We start from the raw sequence: 22,524 nt of genomic DNA on the forward strand, positions 1-22,524 counted from the left end.
TGCAGTTCTCTCATTGATACTCTCCTCTTTACAGATCTTAGAAACCAACCATACAGACGAGCCGATGCGGTGAGGAGAAGTGTCAGGCGGCGCTTTGATGATCAGAACTTGCGTTCTGTTAATGGTGCCGAGATAACCATGTGAACCTGAGACCTGCCTGTATGAGTAGAGAGTATGCGTGAATGAAACTTTCCACATGAACTTTACGTGCTACCATTTAACTGCAACCTTGAACATTGACAAAATATTCTAAGGGCTCAGATTTAGCAAACACATAGGAATTTAAAAATGATGGGCTCTCCTTTCAACCTGTGTTAACAAGTGCCTAAAAGTGGAAGTACCTGCTCAGATTAATCAAAGCAATAGGGTTTGATTTGATTAGGTATCTTTTTACCAGTATATTATCCAATTTTTTAACCAAAATGTAAATCTCGTATTACACTCGTTATCTGCCATTGTGATTGTCCCATGATGGCACACCCTGGTTTCCTGATAAGTTGTAAATAACATGGATGCATCTGCTGTGGGTTTCCTTTGCTGAGAGCTCTTTTAAGGAATTGCGTTTGAGTTTTAGACATACCCATCAACTTTGTCTTTTTAAGGGCTTGCAACATGGAAGAAGGAAAAAGTCACATAAGCTCCTGTCCATAACCAAGCCCCAGCAGAGTACAAACAGGATGCATTGCAGTGGCAAAGAAGTCACTCAGCTGTGTCTCGTTTTACATTCTACACTGCTATGCTAGGGTATGATGCCCCGTGAGAGTTCACCAGTATGAAAGCAAGGGTATGATGGCATACAAATTTGTGTAAGATTTTTTTGCAGTACTGTTCTTCAGCTAGAGGCAGCTTTTAAAATAATAATGCAAATGTATTTATTAGCACTAAAATTAACATCTCAGTAATCAGTATTAGGATTTCTGAGACCATTATGGGCCTATCCTGAGAACAGAAATTGGTGCCTTGCTAGCCAGGGAGAAGTTCACTAGCTCTATCAAGCATTCAAGATTACTTCTGCTAGCTAGTAGTGATAGTTAACCTAGCCTTATTCTCCTGACAATCGCAGGTCCCCACCCCCACTTCTTCCTCCTTTTGTAAATCGGAGATGTATTTAGCATCATTGCTTTATGGGGAATTGCAATTAAATTGCTTGAAATATTCACATTGGGATTAAGCTTAAATGGTATGTAATGGGACTAAATGGCCAACTAAGCCACTGTTATTTTTCCTTCCTCTCTGGCAGGGCACTTGATCCATTCCAAAGTCAAAAACTGGACTAAAGCCGATTTGTACTTTTCATAATAAACATTCTGCTTCTGGCTTACCTTCTTGGTACATTACATCAATATATTAATTGTAAAGTTTATTGTATAGTATTTAACCACTGAATTTCTTATTTTATGTTGTGCTTATGTGAACTCCTTGGTGAAGGTCCCATTTTCCTTGGATAATGTGTAGTTATATGATCTCTTTTTAAATGTACAGATATTTTGCTATAAAATTGGTGCAGTTTTTTATGGTTTTTACACTTTAATTCCCACCTTAGCCTCTGGGTAATATTGTAAATATTGTTTAAAAATGCATCAGCCTGTGCTATACAATCTGAATGTTATTTTAACTTATAGTTTTTTTTTTTTTAATATATATATTTAACTACAAGGAGAGCTTAGGGATCAGTTACATTTCACTTTAGCATACCTATTTACAAAAAAATTACTTTTAAAACTGCCACCTGCTAGCACATTTTCTTGAATGTGTACTTTAAAAAGAACATGCCAAGATTTTGTCTGTTAACATTGATTTTGATGAAAAAAGCAATTTGACCATGATACACGAGTAGTTGGCCCTTTATGACAAGCAGCTGTTTTCCAAAGCTCAATGCTAATAAGCATATATTAAAATAATTGCATATTTATTAATCAAATAGACAATAATGTTGGCATGTTCTTTTCTGTTTATTAATGGGCTTGCTTCTTAGCAATATTAGAAATGTTTTATAAAAAAGCAGTTCATGTTACTTTTCTGGTCTTTTCATGACATATGAGCAAATAAACTATTTACACTACTATTCTGTAATATGTTGTAGTCTTTGAATGGCATACCTTGGGGGGGGGGTTACCGGTTTTATATACTTTTATCTTCTAGGAAGTTGTATCTTGCTGCTTGCCCTCACGATACAAACTCTTGATCACTTGCTGTATGGAACGTAAGAACCTAATAGATTTTGGTAGTGAGGGATACATCTCCAAAATTGTACTTACCAATTTATTGCTTCCAGAGAAACACTGGTGTTTGGTGAAGATATTACCACCACCACCCCCGCCCCCAAATTTGTTGTGTGTATACGGATAGGTTATGTGTGGACTGCATAGAGGTAACCCTGCAACCAACAACTACATTGGTTGGCAAGGTACGTACAAGCAGTTTAGCCTCCATTGCCCAAACATGCTGGTATTTTTAATGGTAATTCCAAATCATCAGACTGTGCAACGTTCAGTATATTCTTTTTAGGAAAGCAAGGAAATTTGGTATTTTAGAAAATTGGTCAAGTGGCTTAAAACTTAAAAAAAAAAAATAAAGGTTTTATTTGAGAGAAAACATGAGTGGAGGGAGGGACAGGAGAAGCAGACTCCCTACTGAGCAGGGGAGCCCGACGTGGGGCTCGATCCCAGGGCCCTGAGATCATAGCCTGAGCCAAAGCTAAGCCACCTACACGCCCCCTCAAAATAACTTTCTTACAGAGGCACGGATTAGTTTAATTATTGTAACAAGTCTTTGTTACCAATTTAGCACTCTTCTTACAGCACCACAGTTATACAATGTAGTTGAAGCTTTATTTTATAGAGGGGGAAAGTTAAATTCCAGTTAGTAAAATTCTCTAGTTTGTGCCTCATGGTAAAAGAAATAATATCTTTAATATTCCACAAATTCAAAACATTTTCAAACCCAAAGCACAGCAGTAGTTCAAAGGAGATGGATATGGTTAGGTATGGGGCATTATATACCATTAATATCCACTTTTAGAGATATTTACCAGTGATTCAGAACTAAATCTTATTCCCAACTCCCAATCCTCTAAAAATCTAAATTCTTTTTTTTTTTTTTAAAGATTTTATTTATTTATTCATGAGAGACAGAGAGAGATAGAGAGAAAGGCAGAAGGAGAAGCAGGCTCCCAAGGAGCAGGGAGCCCGATGCAGGACTCCATCCCAGGACCCTGAGATAATGACCTGAGCCGAAGGCAGACGCTTAACCATCTGAGCCACCCAGGCGCCCTAAAAATCTAAATTCTAATCCACTAAAATTCATTGATTGCCCAAGGGACCCTGCTAACTCAACAATGCTTAGCACAGAATGGGACTTGATACCCATCACTGACTGTGGTTCAACATAACTGGATTTTGTTAAATTACCTTTTTACACCGCAAGACCTACTCTTATGATAGCTTTATAACTGGCATACCTATTCGCTTTAATATTTGGTAAAACAGCTCTTAGCCCTAAGACGTTTTTTAAATTATCAGAAATGTCTACAAAGATGATCAGCTCAGTATATACAAAAGGACTAATCTGATAGTTTTTCATTTCTCTTAAAACTAATACCCGATCTAATTCCAAGAAAAAATTTGAAGAAAATGCATGAAGTGTTGGTAAGCTGAAACAAATCCAACTTAGTAAAAGATGCCATTTTTCTAATAAATTATATTTATTTACAAAAGGTCTAAATTTATATAACTATTAGGTTCTTTACATCAGAACAATATATAAACAGAAGAGAAAATCTGGTAATTACAAACACAGAAAATAGAAACCTGTTCCCCCTTATTATTACTCACCTTTCAGAATAAATCTTCAGTTTAGTTGTAGAGAGGTAGGCAAGAGAACAAACCTACCAAGTTTCAGGCAGGACCAAGATAAAGGAATATTTATAAATAGCACATTTTAGATACCCCAAGGAACAGCGTAAAAGGGCATCAAGAAATGGCTTGGTTGGATTATGATCTGATTAGGCAGCCACTCTGTTTCAGTCTATGAATGAAAAGTGCGGTGAGGGGTTGTTAGCTAGCTCCCCTGAAATGGAAACAATCTAGGCCATTATACCTGGGGCAATTACCAATCATTAACAATGAGATGGCCTTGAAGTGTAAATCATATTGAGTCACAAAAGCAATTCCTATATAACAAGTTTTTTGAAAAGCACAGAAAATCTACAGTTAAGGAACTGAGGCCAGGAAGACACACTAAATAAAATGAAGGGCTAGAGGGAGTGTGCAGGTACTTGCGGCAGAATCCTCTCACTTCCCATACCTCACCCTTTGTTGGAAATAGCCTGAAATGATTAGTTCTCAATTTGGAATTTGGGAATTTTGCTGCTGTTTCCAAGCATGGCCTTTAAAGACTAACTCTAACCTAGTTAAACATAAGTTTACTACTTTTAAAGTACTGTGGTATCTTAATTTATGAATATGAAAACTACATTTCAAATCATCACAAGGGATTTTCTTTCCTACTCAGAAACCACATGGAAGTTGCATGTTCTCACTAACAAGCTTTTGGAAATTTCTGTCGTAAAAGAAGTTAAGATATTAGCCACTAGAACTTATCTTCAGTGCACTTCAATTATGTATGTGGCTTTAGTTGTAGGTTAGTACAGTTTATTGCGATGATGCTTTTTCAAGCCCTATAATACAGTTGCCGGGTACCACGGATGCTGGATGAGTGTATGTCAACTATTTTACATTCATTCAATATATGCCTACAGTGTGCCAGGCACTGTTCTAATCCACAGGATATAGCAGTGAATGAAACACAAATCCCTGTCTCCAAGGAACCTGACCACCATTTAAGTTAACACAACTGAGAAACTTAAGAGAGCAAGGTAAGATTTAATAAAGAAGGTAAGAATTATTAGACTGGTATATGCCATCACCAGAACCATAAAGTAAAACTGTAAGCCTATTTAGAACACAATTCCATGAAAAATTACTCATGACATTATTTTGCTTTTCCTTTATTTAAAATGAGTGGTTTTACTTAGAGAATGTAAAAGAAAATTGTACCTGATACTGAGAGAGATACATCCCCAAGGGAAAAGAAGTCTGATTTAAGATACAAGGAATTAATGTGCTTTGCCTCATTTTGCTTTTAGAAATGTTTATTTGGTTCCTTATTTTGTAATTTACATTTAAATTACATAATATTCTTAAATATTCTATAAATTTATAGCATTCATCACTCTTCCCTGGGTACTATTTGATTAGAAACCGTTCTCTCTCAAATAGCATCTAAGCTTAAAAACAAAACAAAACAAAAAAACTACATGGCTACCCCTCTCTGGATGCAAAAAGAAAGGTGGCTGCCTAGTCAGCACTGAGTTGACCATTATCACTGGAAGAAAACCAGGATCATCTAGGCAAATGCTTCTTAACACAGAATACAGGCCCTTTGGTAAAAAAAAAATTATGGACTGTCTTTCCAGAAAAATGTACAGAGATGTTTCCGTTTTTACAGTTTCTTCACTCTACCACTATGAATTAATAAGGCCTTACTCTAGGCCATTTTTATTTTACAGCTGTATCAAATGAGGCCCAATTAGCAAAGTCAAGCTGTGACATAGCATTTTCAAATTTACTGGGAGGCATAAAAAGTGAAGTTTTTATTGTTGAAAAACATGAATAATCTCTATTTTTGAAGCTGCTTTGGGTAATAATGAAATAGCCTTGCTGTGTTTAAAAAAAAAAAAAGGACCAATGCTTTTATTTAAAAGCATTAAGTTATTTAAATAGGGAAAGTGCAAAGAATTCATCATACTTGACTAACTCTTCATACAAATTCAATTTTCCCATACAGGAATTACTGGACTGGGAGAAAATAAAAACATCAAATATTGGAGATTCTAATTTTAACTATTATAGTAAATCTATTAGTAAATTTAATCCAATAATTAATGATACAGAGGGAAGAAAAACCCTCAACATTTACCGAAGAGTCTGATGCTTAACTGAAACGTGTAACTTCCCCTTATCTGAAAATAAACACTTTCCTGTTTGAACACATTTGTTCAAACTCTTTGAACATTTCTGTTTAACTCTAACAGAACCAATATTCTATGACATTTCAGCTTTTACCAGACTGAAAATTTAGAAACCTAATCTAATAGGTTAAAAATATTCACATAGAACTCTTGTAACAAAATCTTCCCATCACCTGTGCCTTCAGACTGTATAGTACCTTTTGGTAACTAAAACCCACTTGATGGGATCATTAAAGGTAGACAAGGATTATAGTCACTTCAATTACATCTTTTATAATAACGCTGTTATATTTTGAGTTGCCATTTATTCAGTAGTTGTTTTAAGGTCAAATAATTTTCACGGATGAACTATAGAGAAACTTGAATTTGTATTGTAGGAATTTGAGGTGTTAAGACAGTATCTCTAAGAAATACAGAAATCTATTTTGAGGACATGCTAAAACATATAACTTTTTATTTAAATAGAAAAATTAAAACTTTAAAGTTGCACTTAAAAAAAATTCAGGGAATTAAAACAAAATTTTACAGATTCTAAAATCTCTTATGAAACACCACACTATTTCTGCCAATAACATAAGCATTTTGAAGATTTTGCCACTGACTTCCATGTCAAGTGTTTGACATGATTAGCAATATTAACCTATCATTACGAGACCTCTGAAAATTAAATCTAGGCAACTCCCTATTGCCAAAGTTTATATTTTTTGGTTCTAATATACAATAAGAGACTAACCTCCAGCAAGCAACTTGATTACTTCACATCTTCTAAGAGTGATTCTCATTTTCCACAGTCATGTCAGTTTTCACAGCAGAAAAATGACTTGGCAGAGAAAAATTTAGAAATAACTCCCCGCCCCCTCCCCCCTTTTTTGAGGCTTTCAACAGTGGATGCTAGATTTAATTGAAACAGTAGCAAGGGATGGGGAAAGAATAGTCCTGGTCATTTGAACTTCTCAAATTCATTAGAATGGTGAAGGAAAAATAAAATGAAAGTTTTGTTCTTCCAAATCCCAACTTGAAATAGGATTGCTCGAAGTGTCCAAAATAAAAAAATATCTAATGCCAAAGACTATGTGCTAAAATTTACTTATTAAAAAAATCTCCTGCACTGAAGGAAAATAGTATAAATTACATTACCAACCTTCAAAAGTTAGCATGTAAAGAGTATTCTAGCTTCAAACCATTGCCTCTCTAAAGTTTTCTATAGGAAATTTGTAGCTCAAAAACAAATTACAGGGTCCTCAAATGTACTGATTTATAATATTAAATATTAAAAAGGAAAGGAACCTAGCTAAGTGGATAAGATGAAGCAAAATTTCAAGGATTTAGTATCTTTAAATGATCATACAATTTTTTTTAGAGCTGAGTAGTTTAAGTAGAAATAAATACTAGTACACACTAGAAGAGAAGGTTTAATAATTGATAAAAATGTACAAAAATATTCAAATCAGAAATGCTTTAGAATGTGTACCATGAAGTCAATACTTCTCAGTGAGTAGGGAAGGTAAAAGACTTCCTCAATGAAAAAAAGTAAGAGAAAAGATCGGATTAAAAAAAAAAAAACAACTGTTAAAGAAAATGTTTAAGTCAACATTGATTTTTGTTTCAGACAAGGATATTGCAGCTATCACTTAAAGTTTGGTGGCACATTCTTTAGTAGGTCCTTAAGGCAATATATTTAAACTAATTTACAATTTGATTTGATGTTAACTTTTAAAACATCACCTCAAAATAATGCCCTCACAACAGCCTTTTTTTAAAACGTATTCAGGTGTTTCATAAAAAATAATGGTGGCTTTATTATAGTAGTGCTCATTAGCACCACTATAGTTAAGGGTCTACCAGGTTTCCGTTAAGAACATCTATTTCTGAGTTCACCATAAAAGATCATATCAGCTTTAACCAGTTGGGTAGTGCACAAAAAAGCAGTTTTGTCAGTTGCTGGTGCTTTTTTTGTACTACTAAATATCAAAAAAATTTTCATTATATCTTCAAAATCCAACTTCTATAAAGTAAATCAAATCGCCTCATGACTTAGACTTCAGAACAAAGTAGAGACATCTGCAGTTATCAGTAAATTGCCACCTTTAATCCATCCTGCAGTGCCCTATGAAAGGGTCACAGAAAGACAGTTATGACCGTATGAAAATATGATTCTTGATACAGAATCAAAAGTTATTTTCAATTTCCTTTGCTTTTTATAAAGTCCACAATAACAATACTTAAATGCACTTTTTTCTCCTGTGATATAATTAAAACCCAGTGTTATTTCAATTGAACTTTAAAATAGAGTCCCTGGTCTGAATTAGACTTTAAATCATACTGTAAACATATATTTGGTATAATTTATTGATCATCATCCAGTTGCTCCAAAAGGGTCCTTCTGCGCTTTTCCAATTCCCCTTCACTCAGTTCACTGCCAGAAGTATCCCAATTCCCCTGAAAAGACATTGAATACATTTACATTTAATGTCAGTACTCAAAAGGTTAAGTAGTATTGAACCTTTGAAAAAAAGGAACCAAAATATATGGACTGCCTTCCACAAAAACAAGCCCATCACAGGGTTTAGGACTGACCTCTTTCCCAAAAGCCTATTAATGAGTTGCTAACTACTCCCTGGTTTTACTAGGGGAGATAGTGAACTCAGAACAAGACTTTTATATGGTACTACTTTCAGTTTGCATTAATATGTAAATCGGGCAGAATGGTACACAATGGTTTCTTTCCCTTCCTCTTACACCACTGAATATGAAACATTTTGTTTCCATTTAATGGAAGTTGGGTGTTCATTACCTAAGGTACTATATTCCTTGCTAATTTTGTAGATTCTAGGTTGCCTTCTAAGTGTTTTATATTACAGAAAAGTATTATGCTTTAAGCATACTATCCTTAGATAAACATTTAAAATTTATGAGGACAATACTTAGACTGAAAAACAATTCAAAAAATAAAAATATTGTACTATTGGTGAAAAACAACCTTTAAAAAGTAGATCACCTATTCTTCCCTTCAGAGATTTCATTTAACTGACTACAAAGAAGAAACTGTTAAGCTGCTATTAAGTATTCAGGAAATCATTCTTCACCAAGGATGTGCATCAAACTCACCAGGGCAGCTTTTAAAAAAAACCTCCATTATCAACTGAATCAGAATATCCAGAGGGAGAACCAGGGCTTATCTAAACAGTTTAAACTCTCCATGGGTCCATTTAGGGGCATTACTCCTGCTAAGTCCACAGTATTTGTAGAATGGCAAGGCTAAGGCTTGTGTTACTTTGCTGTCATTTACATACATACATACATACATACATACATACACACACAGATGGGAAACTAAAGACTAATGTAATTTGATATTAAAATGTTAACTTTGTAGTCCCCCTCCTATCCCTTTGCCTTCACCTTTTCCCTCACAATGATTACTCCTAAAAGTTACTGGAATGCTACCTTTTGAAACTGGATTTAGTACTGATGGCTGTGCATATCTGGAGAACCCCTGATCTGTGTCTTATATTCCTCAAAAAACTAGGTAGAAAATGTCCAGTGGTACTTTTTACAACTTACAAAGTAGAAGACCATATCCTTTTTCTTAGTGGATTAAAACAACAGTCATGGAAGACTTATTTTTGAGGAATATACAACTTAGAACACTATTTTGTGTGAGAGGCAGTTAACTGAATTTTCATTGTTTTCTTAAAATGGTAGCCAACTTGCAAAAAGTCTATTCAATGTCATACAAACCACACTATCCATTTTTGTATTTTGAAAACACAGGTATGAAATAATTCTGAACACTTACAGAATCCTTTCCAGTCTTTTTCTTAGGTGATTTGTGTTTTGATTCTGATCTTTGTCTAGTTCTGTCTTTTTCACTTTCTCGGTCTTTTTCTTTTTTATCCTTCTCTCGCTCAGCATCTGACTCTGGAGAGTCCTGTGTACATTAAAAATAACATCAGCATTTTGATGAAGATACCATTATGTTTTTTCGTATCTCCATATAGGTAATATTTAAGAACATCCATGTATTATTATAGGGCATGTGTTCCTAGTATGGTGAAATCTGAATTATTAACCTCAAGGATTCTGTAACATTTCCAAGATTCACTGGAGGGAGTTGGGCTTTCCTTTGGGAAGGATGACATTCTGATACATTAACATCACAAAAGAGCTTCACTAAATTAGGGAAGAAAGCACACAAGATGTGGATTATATCTATTATGTAAACGTAGACAAACATTACATTTTCTGCCAACCCAATATTGTTGGTTTGTTCAGATATATATAGAGAATGCTGTGATTAGCTTAATCATCTAGTAGGTTGACCATTATATAATAAATTCTTTCCTCAAAACTGCAACTAAAAGCAGGATTATTATTTTTTAAGAGATTTTATTTATTTAGCACATGTGAACAGGAGGGGGATAAAGAGAATCTTCAGCAGACTACGCGCTGAGCCAGAACCCAATCTCACGACCCTGAGATCATGACCTGAGCAGAAATCAAGTATGGAATGGATGCTCAACCAACTGAGCCACCTCGGTGCACTGAAAAGCAGGATTTAAAGTGCAATGTCACCGCCTAAATAAATGGTCCTTTATTAGACATGTATAAATTCGAGTGAGTAGCATGAAGGAAAAAAAACTCTCATTCAACAAGTAGTAAATACCCAGTCACTTCTGTTTCGAAAAAGCTCCTTAGGGTATCTTGATGCCTATGTAAAATGAAGAACTAAGAGTAGAGAAATAGGTGAATGTTTAAACTTGTGATTCTCACCACAGCGGCAACACATACACACTTGGGTCTTTCTCTAAGATTACTTTAAAAAGTCAGAGTGGGAATCTTAACACTGATGTGTGTTTGTTTTCAAAGCTCACTATAGAAGATTTTAATGGACGATTACAGTGAAGACAAACTATGTAATTCCCGAGTCTAGGTGTCCACCTCAACTGTGCTAGACTGCATAGGACTAGACAGAAAAGAGTTCTATCACCACTGAACAAGTTAAGGGCTAAAACCTAGCTGCAGTACCACATATTTAAAAGCTTGCTTACAGATTTATGTCTCCTCTTCTTGCTTTTCTTCTTATGTTTTTTTGACTTCTTATAACTTCTCTCTAAGCAGCATGAAAAGAAAAAAAAAAAGTCTGAATTTGAGGACATCCAAGTGCCAATGATTTTTTTTTTTATTTAAAGTTTTATTTTGGAGAGAGAGCGAGCATGGGAGGGGGTGTAGAGGGAAAGGGAGAAGGTGAGTCTTAAGCAGACTCGTGCTGAGCAGGGGTTCAATCTCAGGGGAGATCAGGACCAAGAGCTGGACCCTTAAGCGATGGTGCCCCACAGTTCCAATGATTCTATTCAAGTTAAAAGAAATGCTTACCAGACTCAGCACTAGAAGAATGTTCTGAGGCAGACCGAGACTCTGATCGCTGTCTTTTTTTCTTTGAATGGCTGTCGTCATCATCTGAATCTGATCCCTATATATAATACATATATAATTTCATTCATAATGATGTTAACAAATATTTCAACACATTTAGGGTACCATAATAAACTTCCTTACCGATCTAGAGCGGGAACGTTTCCTGTGATGTTTTTTAGATTTTTTAGAATGTTTCTTGTTCTTTGAATGATGATGTTGACATTCATGCTACAGGCGCAAAAGGAAAAGAATTTCAAAAGTTTACATGTACTTTAGAAGCAGATCATAAGGAATTTTTAGACGCTATACAAGTTATAAGAGTAAAAATCTTACTCTCGTTTTGCACATTTAGGATGTACTTCCTTGAAACTGCAAAGAATTAGCAGTTAAAAGTGTTCTGTTCCTTTCTAACCATCCCATACCCACTCATTTCGATATCTAAAAACAACAAAGTATTAAGAAAGAAAGCACTCTTTATAGGAATGAGAATGGTATGCTTTAGTAGGGACAACTGATAAACTCCAGAGAAGTATAATCTGTAGAACAGTCACACTACTTTCAAAACCAATGAAATAAAATTACATTCAGACATGGTTTTTCTGATCAATCTGGTTTTGGTCAGCGAGCTAGGCTTGGCACCATGAAAAAGAACTACCTCAGAGCCATTCTTGAACTAAGATAAACAGGGCTGGTCTCAGAATAAAGCAAAATCTAATCCTTTTTTTCTCCATCCAAGGAGCATTCTCTTCCTAGTCAAACGTTAAGTCCTCCAAAGACGGTCTAACACCACGTGAAATCAGAAAAGGAAATGTTGTCTCTGTGGATTTTAATTCATTTATTAATGCTGCAGTAAAAGCTCCTTGCCCCCAAACTTATCTATGGCTTTGAAAATAATTCTGCTTCAGTTTACAAGTAAATGGAAACAAAACATCTGACTCAGAAAGGAAGCTCCTTTTACTCTATGTCACTGACTGCTAAATTCCTTGTCCTTTTCTAACTCAAAGACTCAGACTACTAGGGTCCCAAAACTTATTCCAATGTAATTGGCCCTTCCCTATGCTACAATCCTTCAGCTCCATTTATAACCTCACCACTACTCCCAGCACCGGTCACCAGAAAATCTTGATGATTACGAATTGGGGGACAATGTTAAGATACTAGCTAGAGGGCGCCTGGGTGGCTCAGTCGGTTAAGCGACTGCCTTCGGCTCAGGTCATGATCCTGGAGTCCCTGGATCGAGTCCCGCATCGGGCTCCCTGCTCGGCAGGGAGCCTGCTTCTGCCTCTGACCCTTCCCCCTCTCATGTGCTCTCTCTCTCTCATTCTGTCTGTCTCAAATAAATAAAAAAAATCTTAAAAAAAAAAAAAAGATACTAGCTAGAGCTTCTCAAAATTAAATGTACATTCTATTCCAGTGCTTGAGAATCTTGTTGAAATGATGATTCTGATGCAGGATTTCTGCCAATGGCGCCTAAGATTCTGAATTATTAACAAGCTCCCAGGTAATGTAGATGCTGCTGCTCTCAAACACACTTTGAAAACACTTAGAGGCCAACAGGACTAGATCTAGAGGCAGCTAGGAGATAATAAAGGTGATTGTGGATATATGTTAACAGAGCAAACTGTTGTCGACACTGAAATTCATGAAGAACAAGAAATCCAAGGAAATAGTGAACAATTAAGTGACCTGCAGTGCCCTATGACCACACCATGCCAACACTCTAATGTTAAATATATGCCAGCTTGCAGTATGTTGTAAAGTATCACTATGTCCAGAACTGGTAGGGTAGCATTACTTGTTAAAAGCACTGACCCTGGAGTCAAACAGCCTGGGCTAGAATCCTTTCTCTGCAAATTACTTCTCTTTACCTCAGTTTGCTCATCTGCAACTTCACAGGGTTGTTGTGAGGATTAAGTTCATATATGTAGTGTTTGTAAAACTGTTAAAACAATGCCTGGCCCCATATAGGCACCAAATGTTTTTATTCAGTAATTACTAGTCTATTTAGCATATTTATAACTACATACAAGTACCTTAAATCTTCATCAAAATACCCTTGTTCAGCTAATGGAGTAACTTGCAATTTTATCATTAGTTATTTTAACAAAAACTTACAACTTATTCCATTATTTTCCAGATCTCCCTGAGCACTGAACACATCTGACAGTGTAATATTTGAAATGTGTGCTTTAAAAGCTGTTTACGTTTTCTTTAGGTTTACCAGTCATTACAGAAGGCTGCTGAACTCAATTTTTAAAACATTGTAAAAACATGAAAGAAATATGAACTGTCCCTCCGAACACATCTTTATATTCACATGCAAGCTTGGTTTCTTTTACTTAAAAGCAGTTTCTATAGAAAAATCATTTCCTTAACCATCTCAGGTAATGACATTTGTAGAGAAGCAGTATAATTTAAAAAACACACTTTGATCAATCTAAATTCAATTTTTGTTTATATTTTTTTTATTTTGAAATAGTGAAGTTAATTATGAGAATACTAAAATTACCTCAAGCACATGCATAAAATCTTTAAATATTCGTTTTCTTTCAGACTCTAGAGTTATGTCCTCAAATGCTGGCTCTTTTACAAATCTCTCCCGGATCTGAAAAATTCAGATAAGAATACATGAATACCAAGAGAAGTATACCAGTATGACAAAAAAGAATCACAACAGCAAGGAGTAACTATGACAGCCCCATCCCCTCAAAGTCTATTAAATTTCTCTTCCTCTGAAGTCCAAACCATTTTCAATAAATATTTCTAAATGCAGGGTCAGACTTGAGTTTATACTTTTAAATATTCTCAGTATATTTAATTTATACTCTACCAATAACTTCAGCTTCTTTTTGTGGCTATAAAATGGGAAGGGAATTAAAGATATTTTTATCTTCAATTGTAAAGGAAACAGATCATTAGAAAGAATTTACAATTATACATACATCTTCCCAGACAGCATCCAATTCTATTGGAGGAGTAGCCTGTTTCAACATACTCTTAAATGCAGATTCTTTTCGTTTCATTTTCCGAGCCTCCTCTTTTTCTCGTTCGCGTTCACGAGCTTCTGCCTTTTCTAATAACTTTTAGAAAATCATATTTAATCAGTTATAATAGTACAATTGAAGTAATTCATCCTTAATTTAAGCATTCTCCCACCATTTCTAAGTTATGGGCCAAATTACAACACCAGTTAATTTGAGCAAAGGAAACTTCATCATTAGCTGATTATCTAAATACATTATTTTCTTTCACTTTACTACTCAGTAAAATCCTAGTCATATGCCCTTATTTCAGTAGCCTACAGCTTAAGTACTTTTAGCTGAATATATTAAGAACTGTACTAAAGTAGTTTAGTACAAACTTTGTAAAGCTAGTTGTTTTTCATAGTAAAGATGATAACTTACACTGTTGAAAGCCAACTTAATATTTCCAGCATCTAACGTGGTTGACCTTTTAGTTGAACTGATTATGGCCACAAAGTCTTCGAAAGTCGTATTTACTTCAACTACAAATCCTTTATCCTAAGAAAGAGAAATCTTGTTAACACTAATAATACATAAAGAAACACAATATCAACTTATAAAATTAAAATATACTACAGATTAACAGTAAATAGTAAGTGTAGTGTTTACCTTTAGAATGTCTTTTATTATTTTCTTCTCATCATGATAACGTGCTTTAAGATCCTCAACATAAAACTTGAAAAGGTCAAGTGCAGTTGATCCTAATGAAAAAACTAAAGAAGTCAAAAGCTAGCTCTAACCAAAGAGCTGCAATTACTTTTTTGTTTATAAAACAAAATAAAGCACCCCTCCATTCCCCAACATAACCGCCTTCCTCTCTGGCCCATCCCAACTACTATCATGACTATAAATTGGGAAGAAAAGAATCTCACCCGGTTGACCAAGCATGTTAGTAAATCTAATGTCGGAACTAATTGTTGGATACAATTCCATCCAAGATGACATAGAATGCAGTTGTCCATGTTCGTGCAATTCATCTAAAAATATCTGGGGAGGAAAACCCAACAATAATAAAAACCCATTATACTGAAAAGTCATCTTTAAGGACATTAGATATATTAATGCAACATGAAAACACATTAAAAACAGCAATATTTGAAACTCTTGTACCAATGTACCCAAATATGTTTAAGGTGCAAAGAATACTTGCTCTTTGATGAAAATAAAATCTTCTTTTAGGCAAAAACCTCTTCTGCACTTCAGAGAAAAGAATCTTTGAAAAACTATGTTATTTTCCAGGCTTCAGTTTACTGTTCCTTAAGATGGAACATCATTTCACTTTTAAAAAACATATATAAAAGTACAAGTTAACTAGAAACATTAGGTGTTATCTCTAATAATGAGGCTAAAAATGTATTTACATGTTGCCTGTAAAATACACTTTTTGTTTTTAGACACAGTGCCCAATGTGTTCTGGCTGGGTTTTTTTTTTTTTTTAATTAATGAATAAATGTGGGGCCTCTAAGAGGATGTATTTTACTGAAGTGATACATAGTTTGAAGTACCAAGACTCAACCTCATTATCTGATTTAAAAATCTATTTCCTGGGGCACCTGGGTGGCTCATTTGTTAAGCATCTGCCTTCAGCTCAGGTCATGATCCCAGGGTCCTGGGATCGAGCCCCGCATCGGGCTCCCTGCTCCGCGGGAAGCCTGCTTCTCCCTCTCCCACTCCCCCTGCTTGTGTTCCCTCTCTCGATGTGTCTGTCAAATAAATAAATAAAATCTTAAAAAAAAAATCTATTTCCTGGGGTGCCTGTGTGGCTCGGTCAGTTAAGCATCTGCCATTGGCTCAGGTCGTATTTCAGGGTCCCGGAATTGAGCAGCACGTCAGACTCCCTGCTCAGCGGAGAGTCTGCTTCTTTCTCCCTCTGCCCTTCCCCCCAACTCTTGCTCTCTAATAATTAAGTAAAATCTTTAAAAACAAACAAACCTATTTCCTTTCTTCCATGTTAATTTTATAGCCTAAATCTAAATCTTTATATGCTTATTACAATTTCTGTTCTTTATCCTTTTTCAGTATTTGCTGATTTTTCAGGGCAACATATTGGGACTTTTGTACTCAACAATTTTTCGTATTTCCTGCTTCCCCAAATCCTTAGGGTGTTTATTTCTATAAACAAATGTCTCTAAAGAACTATGGCCCAAAATTCTGCTCCTGAAATTTCTATGCCTGCACTGTTCAATATGGTAGACACAGGTCAAATGTAGCTTCTAAGTCCATGAAATGTGGCTCGTCTGAACTGAGATATGTCATCAGTATATAACACATGACGATTTTGAAGATTACCAAAAAATCTCTTAAAAAAATACCAATTCCATATTAAAATAGTATTTTGGATATACTGGGTAAAATTAAAGATTACTAAATTAAAAATTAATACTAAAATCATACATGAGGCATACAAATTTTTACAGGCTATCAATGCCCTGAATAAAACCATACACCTATCAATTCCACTTCTCTTCATTCTTGAACGCAAAAACAAAGTAACATGCTGATACCAGTTATAGTAACAGTAATCAGAAACCAGAGCCATACTTTAGGCTTAACTAAAAGACCCATGTGGACTTTACCTCACGATTTCCCTTCCAGTTCCAGCATTGACATAATACATACTATTTTCTGTGACCCAGACTATCTTATTTTTATTGTATTACTATTTTATCATATAGGTCTCCTTATTTTAAACCATTGTAAAACCTTCATAAGAGCCCTTAAAATTTAATGGTTGCAGAGGAATATTAAAAAAACCTAAAATATGCTCTTCCCTTCTTCCCAGGCATAAGGCTGCTCAGTTAAAATGTAGGTTTTCCAGCCTTTTTATCTAGTTGCAGCCATGTGACTAAATTCTCAGCAGTTGAATATGAAGTAGAGTAAAACTTCTACACTATTGGCTTTAAAAAAAAAAAAAAGAACAACTATCCTTTCAACTTCTTCCAAGCTGAAATGTGATAATGTGGACAACAAACTCCTAATTATGCATAAAAGGCTAACGGCCTAGGGCAATTCTCAAAGTATGGGCCAGAAGCATCACTATCACCTAGAAACTTCCTAGAAATATAAATTCTCAGAACCCACCCTAGGCCTACTGAATCAAATTCTAGGGGTAAAGCTCAAGAAATCTGTGGTTTTAAGAATTCTTTGCATGATCCTACAGCAAACCACTACAATAAAGGAACCCGTAAGAGTAAGAAATGTTAAGGTTTCATGGAATGAGGACTAAAGGAATGCTATTGTCTATGGCATTTAAGATTGTTTAGTGACTTTTGGCATGATAGTAAGAGTTTATTTAAAAGCCCTCTAGGTGGGATGCCTGGCTGGCTCAGTTGGTAGAACATGTGACTCTTAATCTTGGGGTTGTACAGAGTTCAAGCCCCACACTGGGCAGAAAGATTATTTAAAAAAAAAAAAAAGTCCTCTAGATGATTTAGATGCACACTAAGTTTTGAGTACTACTGCCTTAGGGAATAGCAATGTGCCCTATCCTACGCCAAATAATTATTATCATTAAAGGAGAAATAAACTTAAGTCACTTTAATTTACCATTTATCTTAATACAGTGTTTAATGGAAGAGCTCCTAGGTGGCTCAGCTGGTTAAGTATCTGCCTTCGGCTCAGGCTGTGAACTCAGGTCCTGGGATGGAGTCCCCTGTGGGGCTCCCTGCTCAGCAGGCAGCCTGCTTCTTCCTCTCCCTCTGACACTCTCCCCCCACCCACTCATGCTTTCTCTGTCTCTTAAGTAAATAAACAAAATCTTAAAAAAAAGACTGTACAGATTCAAATTCTGGCTCCACTACTTAGTCGTTGAATTTGGGTAAGTCACTTTGCCTGAGTCCATTTCCTTATCTTATATAAATGGACATAACAGAAATAGTACCAACTCTTAGAAGGCCGTAATAAAAATTTAAGTGATTATCAATTTAAAATGTATAGCAGTAAACAGTGCTACCTGCTATTAATATAATTACTGAAATGAGCAATCTGGTGAAATATGAAATGCAAAAACTCATTACATTCCATGATATTCTCTATTAATGAGAGGATAAAAATGGTATCTAGAGGTGAAAATGAGCCACTGACCTATATAAAGAATATATAATTTCAACTTCTACGTATAGCATTTAAGAACTATGGCCCATCCCCAAACTATATACGCCATATCATTCCCTACTGTTCTCTAGACACTAAAAATCAACCAATGAGTCATCATACATATTTTTTCAGTCTTCGCTCATGCTTTCCCAAGTGAAACCTTAATTGATTTACCAGTGCTCACCTTAAATATCAAATCTGCTACAGCCTTTTATGTTCCCCTGGCCTAAAATGGCTGTTCTCCTTGAGTTAAATGTGTATGGATCCTCCACAAAGCCTAAGTTAATGATCTGGGATGAGGAAGTCTCAAAATTGTTTCTATCACTGTTGAAGCTCACTAACCATAGTATGAAATTAAACTAGAAAAGATACGTTTTTAATTACCTGAAAAGATTCTCTATTTTTACGCTGTCGTCTCCTTTCTCTCAGCAAACTCTTCTGTTTTTCTTCTTCTTCTTCTTTTTCTAAAGCTCGGATGTGTTCTTCAAAGCAAATTAATGCATCTTCTTTATCCATGTCTAGAGATTTTTCCAGTTAAATAAAATTAAAATGTCCGTTATCAGTAAGGAAAGCAGTTTATTTACATTAACTTCCTTATTATAAATTTCAAATTCACCTTTCCAAAATACTTGTAATTAAACTCAAATATGACTTGTAATCATTTAAATAGGAAATGTTTTTTAAAAATTCCAGAACAACCTCATTAAAAGATAGCTTGAATTCGAGGGTGAAATAAAGACCATGCACAAGACACAATTAAGGAAAATATAACTGTTACTGTAAAGTTTGTCAGCAACATTAGAATTACCTAAGGAGCTTTTAACAGGATAGAATTTTTAGGCCCTATCCCACACCTACTGAATGAAGCATGGTATTCAGAGGGGTAATCCACAAAACTGTAATTTAAAAAGCAACTAGGTAAATCAGAAAAAAAACCGGGGTAAGCTTAATGAAGGATAATGCTAATACAACTTTTGGTGTTTGCAAATCTCTAAAGCCATTACCTCAAGAAGACAGTGTGAGTAAAATTGTGGTAATTAATCTAGTTCATACTAAATTACACAAAAATGGCAAAAAACAATTTCAGGTTTGCTCTATGACAAACATATTTTAAGGATTATCTGATAAAGTTAGTATTTTCTTCCTGAATAATGAAACTCAATTAGACTCTATCTGGAAACCAACAAAACACTATTAGTAATGGACAAACAATGGGTGCCTGGGTGGCTCAGTTGGATTAAACGTCAGACTCTTGGTTTTGGCTCAGGTCAAGATCTCAGCATTGTGAGACTGAGCCCTGTATCGGGCTGGGTGTGGAGTCTGCTTAAGATCTTTCTTTCCCTTTCCCTCTGCCCCTCCCAACATTAAAAAAAAAAAAAAAAAAAAAGGAATGAACAAATTGTGTAACATTCAGTTAGTGACCTCATAATAAAAGTAGGAATTCTTTGCTATTGGACTTCTAAAAAAAAAGTTCTCCCATTTAGTCTTTATTCTTACTCTGTAATTCCTCATCTTCTGCAAAAGTTGGATTATCCATCAGATACTGCTGGGCTTCAGACCAGGTAGTAGAGTATGTTACATTAGCCATGTTGTCAAGTATGTTTTTTAAGGCTTCCCAATTTCTCTTCCGTAACTGCTTTGCTTGCTCCTAAATCAGAAGAATGAATACACATTTTGAGGTTCAAAGAAAGTATGGTATTTGAACTGCAATCAGTGAGAGTTTCTTTACATTCTAAATGATGCCCAAATTTCATGTTACCCGTTTATTTTAAATATCAATACTACTTTTCCAGTGATCTTGTCCAACTTCTTAGCCTGGTAACTGCTTACCTTCAGTTTTGTTTTTTTTTTTTTAACCTCTCTTCTAAGAAGCTGGAATCTAAAAATCGTATCTCCCCAACAACTCCATAAATCCCTCTTCCTATAACTATGCATTATAGACAGAGTCTAAAACTAAGGTTACTGTTGACAAGTCACACAATAGGCAAATGCCAGTCTTCAACCACTTTCAGTTATGTTCAAATTTTCGTTAATACTTACATTTCTATACATCTCAAGACCGAATAATACATAACTTACTGCAAAATAAAATAGGTATGAGGTATTTTAAAACACTATCGTGCAAGCACATTTTAGTGGTAACAATTACTGCCATTCTTGTATAGAAAACTTACACAAATACATTATGAACAAAAATACTAAGTATTTTAAAAACTTAATGAATTAAAAAAAAGCGTATCTTTCAAAGTGGGCATAAGACAGCCAATTAATGACAATTCAAGTAAGAGTTGGATAAATCTGTACCTAGTGTGTCCACATCAGTACTTACTATTATAGGAGCTATCCATTTTTAAATCTAACTTCTAATAGAGATCTGCTACACCACATAAATTGAATAAACCAACCAACAAAAATGGACATGTTATAAAATAACTCTTAATCAGAATGAAGAAATATCTTGTTTTATCTATAAATATTAACAACTATGAGTGAATAATACCTTTTCTTTTTTTGAAAGAAAGAATAAAACATCTTCATAGATTTCAAGACGATCACGTTCCGATATTGCATTCCAGACTTCCATCTCTCCAAACATTTGCTCTGCTTTTCTAGTAAAAAAAATTAAATGTTACTCTACATTACTCAATAAAAATTAATTTTAAGCTATTTTAATTTTATGGTAAGCCTAAAACCACCCAATGAACACTCTAAGTTCATTAGTATATTATACAGGAAAACTTTTGGATAATTAAGAACAAAATAGCTTAGGCCTCCAGTCCTCCTTAGAGGTGGAGTGGATAATTTTTTTTTTTAAGATTTATTTATTTATTTGAGAGAGAGAGAGAGAGAAAGGAGGAGGAGGAGGGAGAGAAAGGCAGGGAGAGGGAGAGGGAGATGGTGAGGGAGAATCCCAAACAGATGCCCAGCTGAGCCAGGAGCCTGATGTGGGAATCCATCTCATGACCCTGAGATCATGACCTAAGCTGAAAACAAGAGATGGATGCTTAACCTACTGAGCCACCCAGGCGCCCCAAGGAGTGGATAATTCTAACTGAGCCATGTTTTGTAGTCAAGACTATATTTCTTAGGGTAGCTATAAGACACTAACAAACTGTCCATGGAACTAAATTATAGACTTCAAAAAGTTGCCCAGAAATTTAGATAATACATAAAACAGGACTATTTAAAGAAATGAAGAATCTTTACCCTAATGCTTTTCTAGAAAACTGAGGAAAATAACAAAGTACATATGGAAAATGAACTTATTGCAAAAATGTTAAATTTCAATTATATATATAATATATAATTAATGTATACATATATATGTATTTTTTTTCAAAGTAGGCTCCACACGTGGAGCCCAACGTGGGGCCTGAACTCACAATCCTGATAGCAAGACCTGAGCTGAGATCAAGAGTCAGACGCTTAAACAACTAAGCCACTCAGGCACCCCTTAGTTTTTATATTAAATAGAAAGGAGTCAGGCTTTAATTATTACATTCAGTCTACCCCTCTTTTGTTCTAGTCCCTAGTTAATAACTCAGTAAGTCTATAAGTTAAATTCCACATTTAACTATTGATTTGTACCTTATAAAACTGCCCTACTCATAGTCATTTAGCTTTAATGAGCATATACTTTGGATTGGTTACTACACTTGGCAAAAAGTCTGACACAGAAACAGTGCAGTAAACATATACTATGCATTACTAAAAATCTTACTTGTATCTGGTTGTGGAAGTCATTTTCTCATGATTTTCAAGAAAACGCTGAAAGGATTCCTTAGCCTCTTTGTATTTCGATCTTGCTTCTTCTTTTTCTTCTTTCTCTGTCTGGACTTTGTAAGCATTAAAGGCTTGCTTTTTTTCACTCAACTTTGCTAAAGCACTAAATAGAAAAAATACCATATAAGAGTAAATGAAGGCAGGATGATCAAATGTCAAAGTTTTGAAAAAAAA

General features: G+C 35.0%; 2 protein-coding genes across 18 annotated transcripts in view; one reads left to right on the forward strand and one right to left on the reverse strand.

Moving 5' to 3' along the window:
- Positions 1-2,073, forward strand: part of FMNL2 (formin like 2) — a 307,166-nt gene extending 305,093 nt beyond the window's left edge. For all 8 annotated transcript variants that reach the window (XM_045868856.3, XM_045868857.3, XM_045868855.3 and 5 more), the window contains one exon: positions 35-2,073. In XM_045868856.3, coding sequence (XP_045724812.1) covers position 35 — 1 coding nt within the window. In that variant the 3' untranslated portion in view covers positions 36-2,073. The remainder of the gene's footprint in view (positions 1-34) is intronic.
- Positions 2,074-7,425: 5,352 nt separating this feature from the next.
- PRPF40A (pre-mRNA processing factor 40 homolog A) overlaps positions 7,426-22,524 on the reverse strand; it is a 56,216-nt gene continuing 41,117 nt past the window's right edge. For 5 of the 10 annotated variants that reach the window (XM_045868847.3, XM_045868845.3, XM_045868843.3 and 2 more), the window contains 14 exons: positions 22,289-22,453; positions 21,068-21,176; positions 20,065-20,215; positions 18,952-19,085; positions 15,345-15,459; positions 15,082-15,185; positions 14,854-14,970; positions 14,392-14,529; positions 13,959-14,054; positions 11,591-11,677; positions 11,408-11,504; positions 11,083-11,144; positions 9,831-9,962; positions 7,426-8,470 (listed from right to left, as the gene is read on the reverse strand). In XM_045868847.3, the coding sequence (XP_045724803.2) occupies positions 8,378-8,470; positions 9,831-9,962; positions 11,083-11,144; positions 11,408-11,504; positions 11,591-11,677; positions 13,959-14,054; positions 14,392-14,529; positions 14,854-14,970; positions 15,082-15,185; positions 15,345-15,459; positions 18,952-19,085; positions 20,065-20,215; positions 21,068-21,176; positions 22,289-22,453 (1,600 nt within the window). In that variant the 3' untranslated portion in view covers positions 7,426-8,377. The remainder of the gene's footprint in view (positions 8,471-9,830; positions 9,963-11,082; positions 11,145-11,407; positions 11,505-11,590; positions 11,678-13,958; positions 14,055-14,391; positions 14,530-14,853; positions 14,971-15,081; positions 15,186-15,344; positions 15,460-18,951; positions 19,086-20,064; positions 20,216-21,067; positions 21,177-22,288; positions 22,454-22,524) is intronic. The other 5 variants (XM_054506215.2, XM_045868841.3, XM_045868844.3 and 2 more) reach the window with 2 other exon arrangements.

Source organism: Mirounga angustirostris, unplaced genomic scaffold (genome assembly GCF_029215605.1).
Source record: "Mirounga angustirostris isolate CCGP_5_RB_7025 unplaced genomic scaffold, mMirAng1.0.hap1 SCAF_3, whole genome shotgun sequence".
In the NCBI taxonomy this organism is placed as follows: Eukaryota; Metazoa; Chordata; class Mammalia; order Carnivora; family Phocidae; genus Mirounga; species Mirounga angustirostris.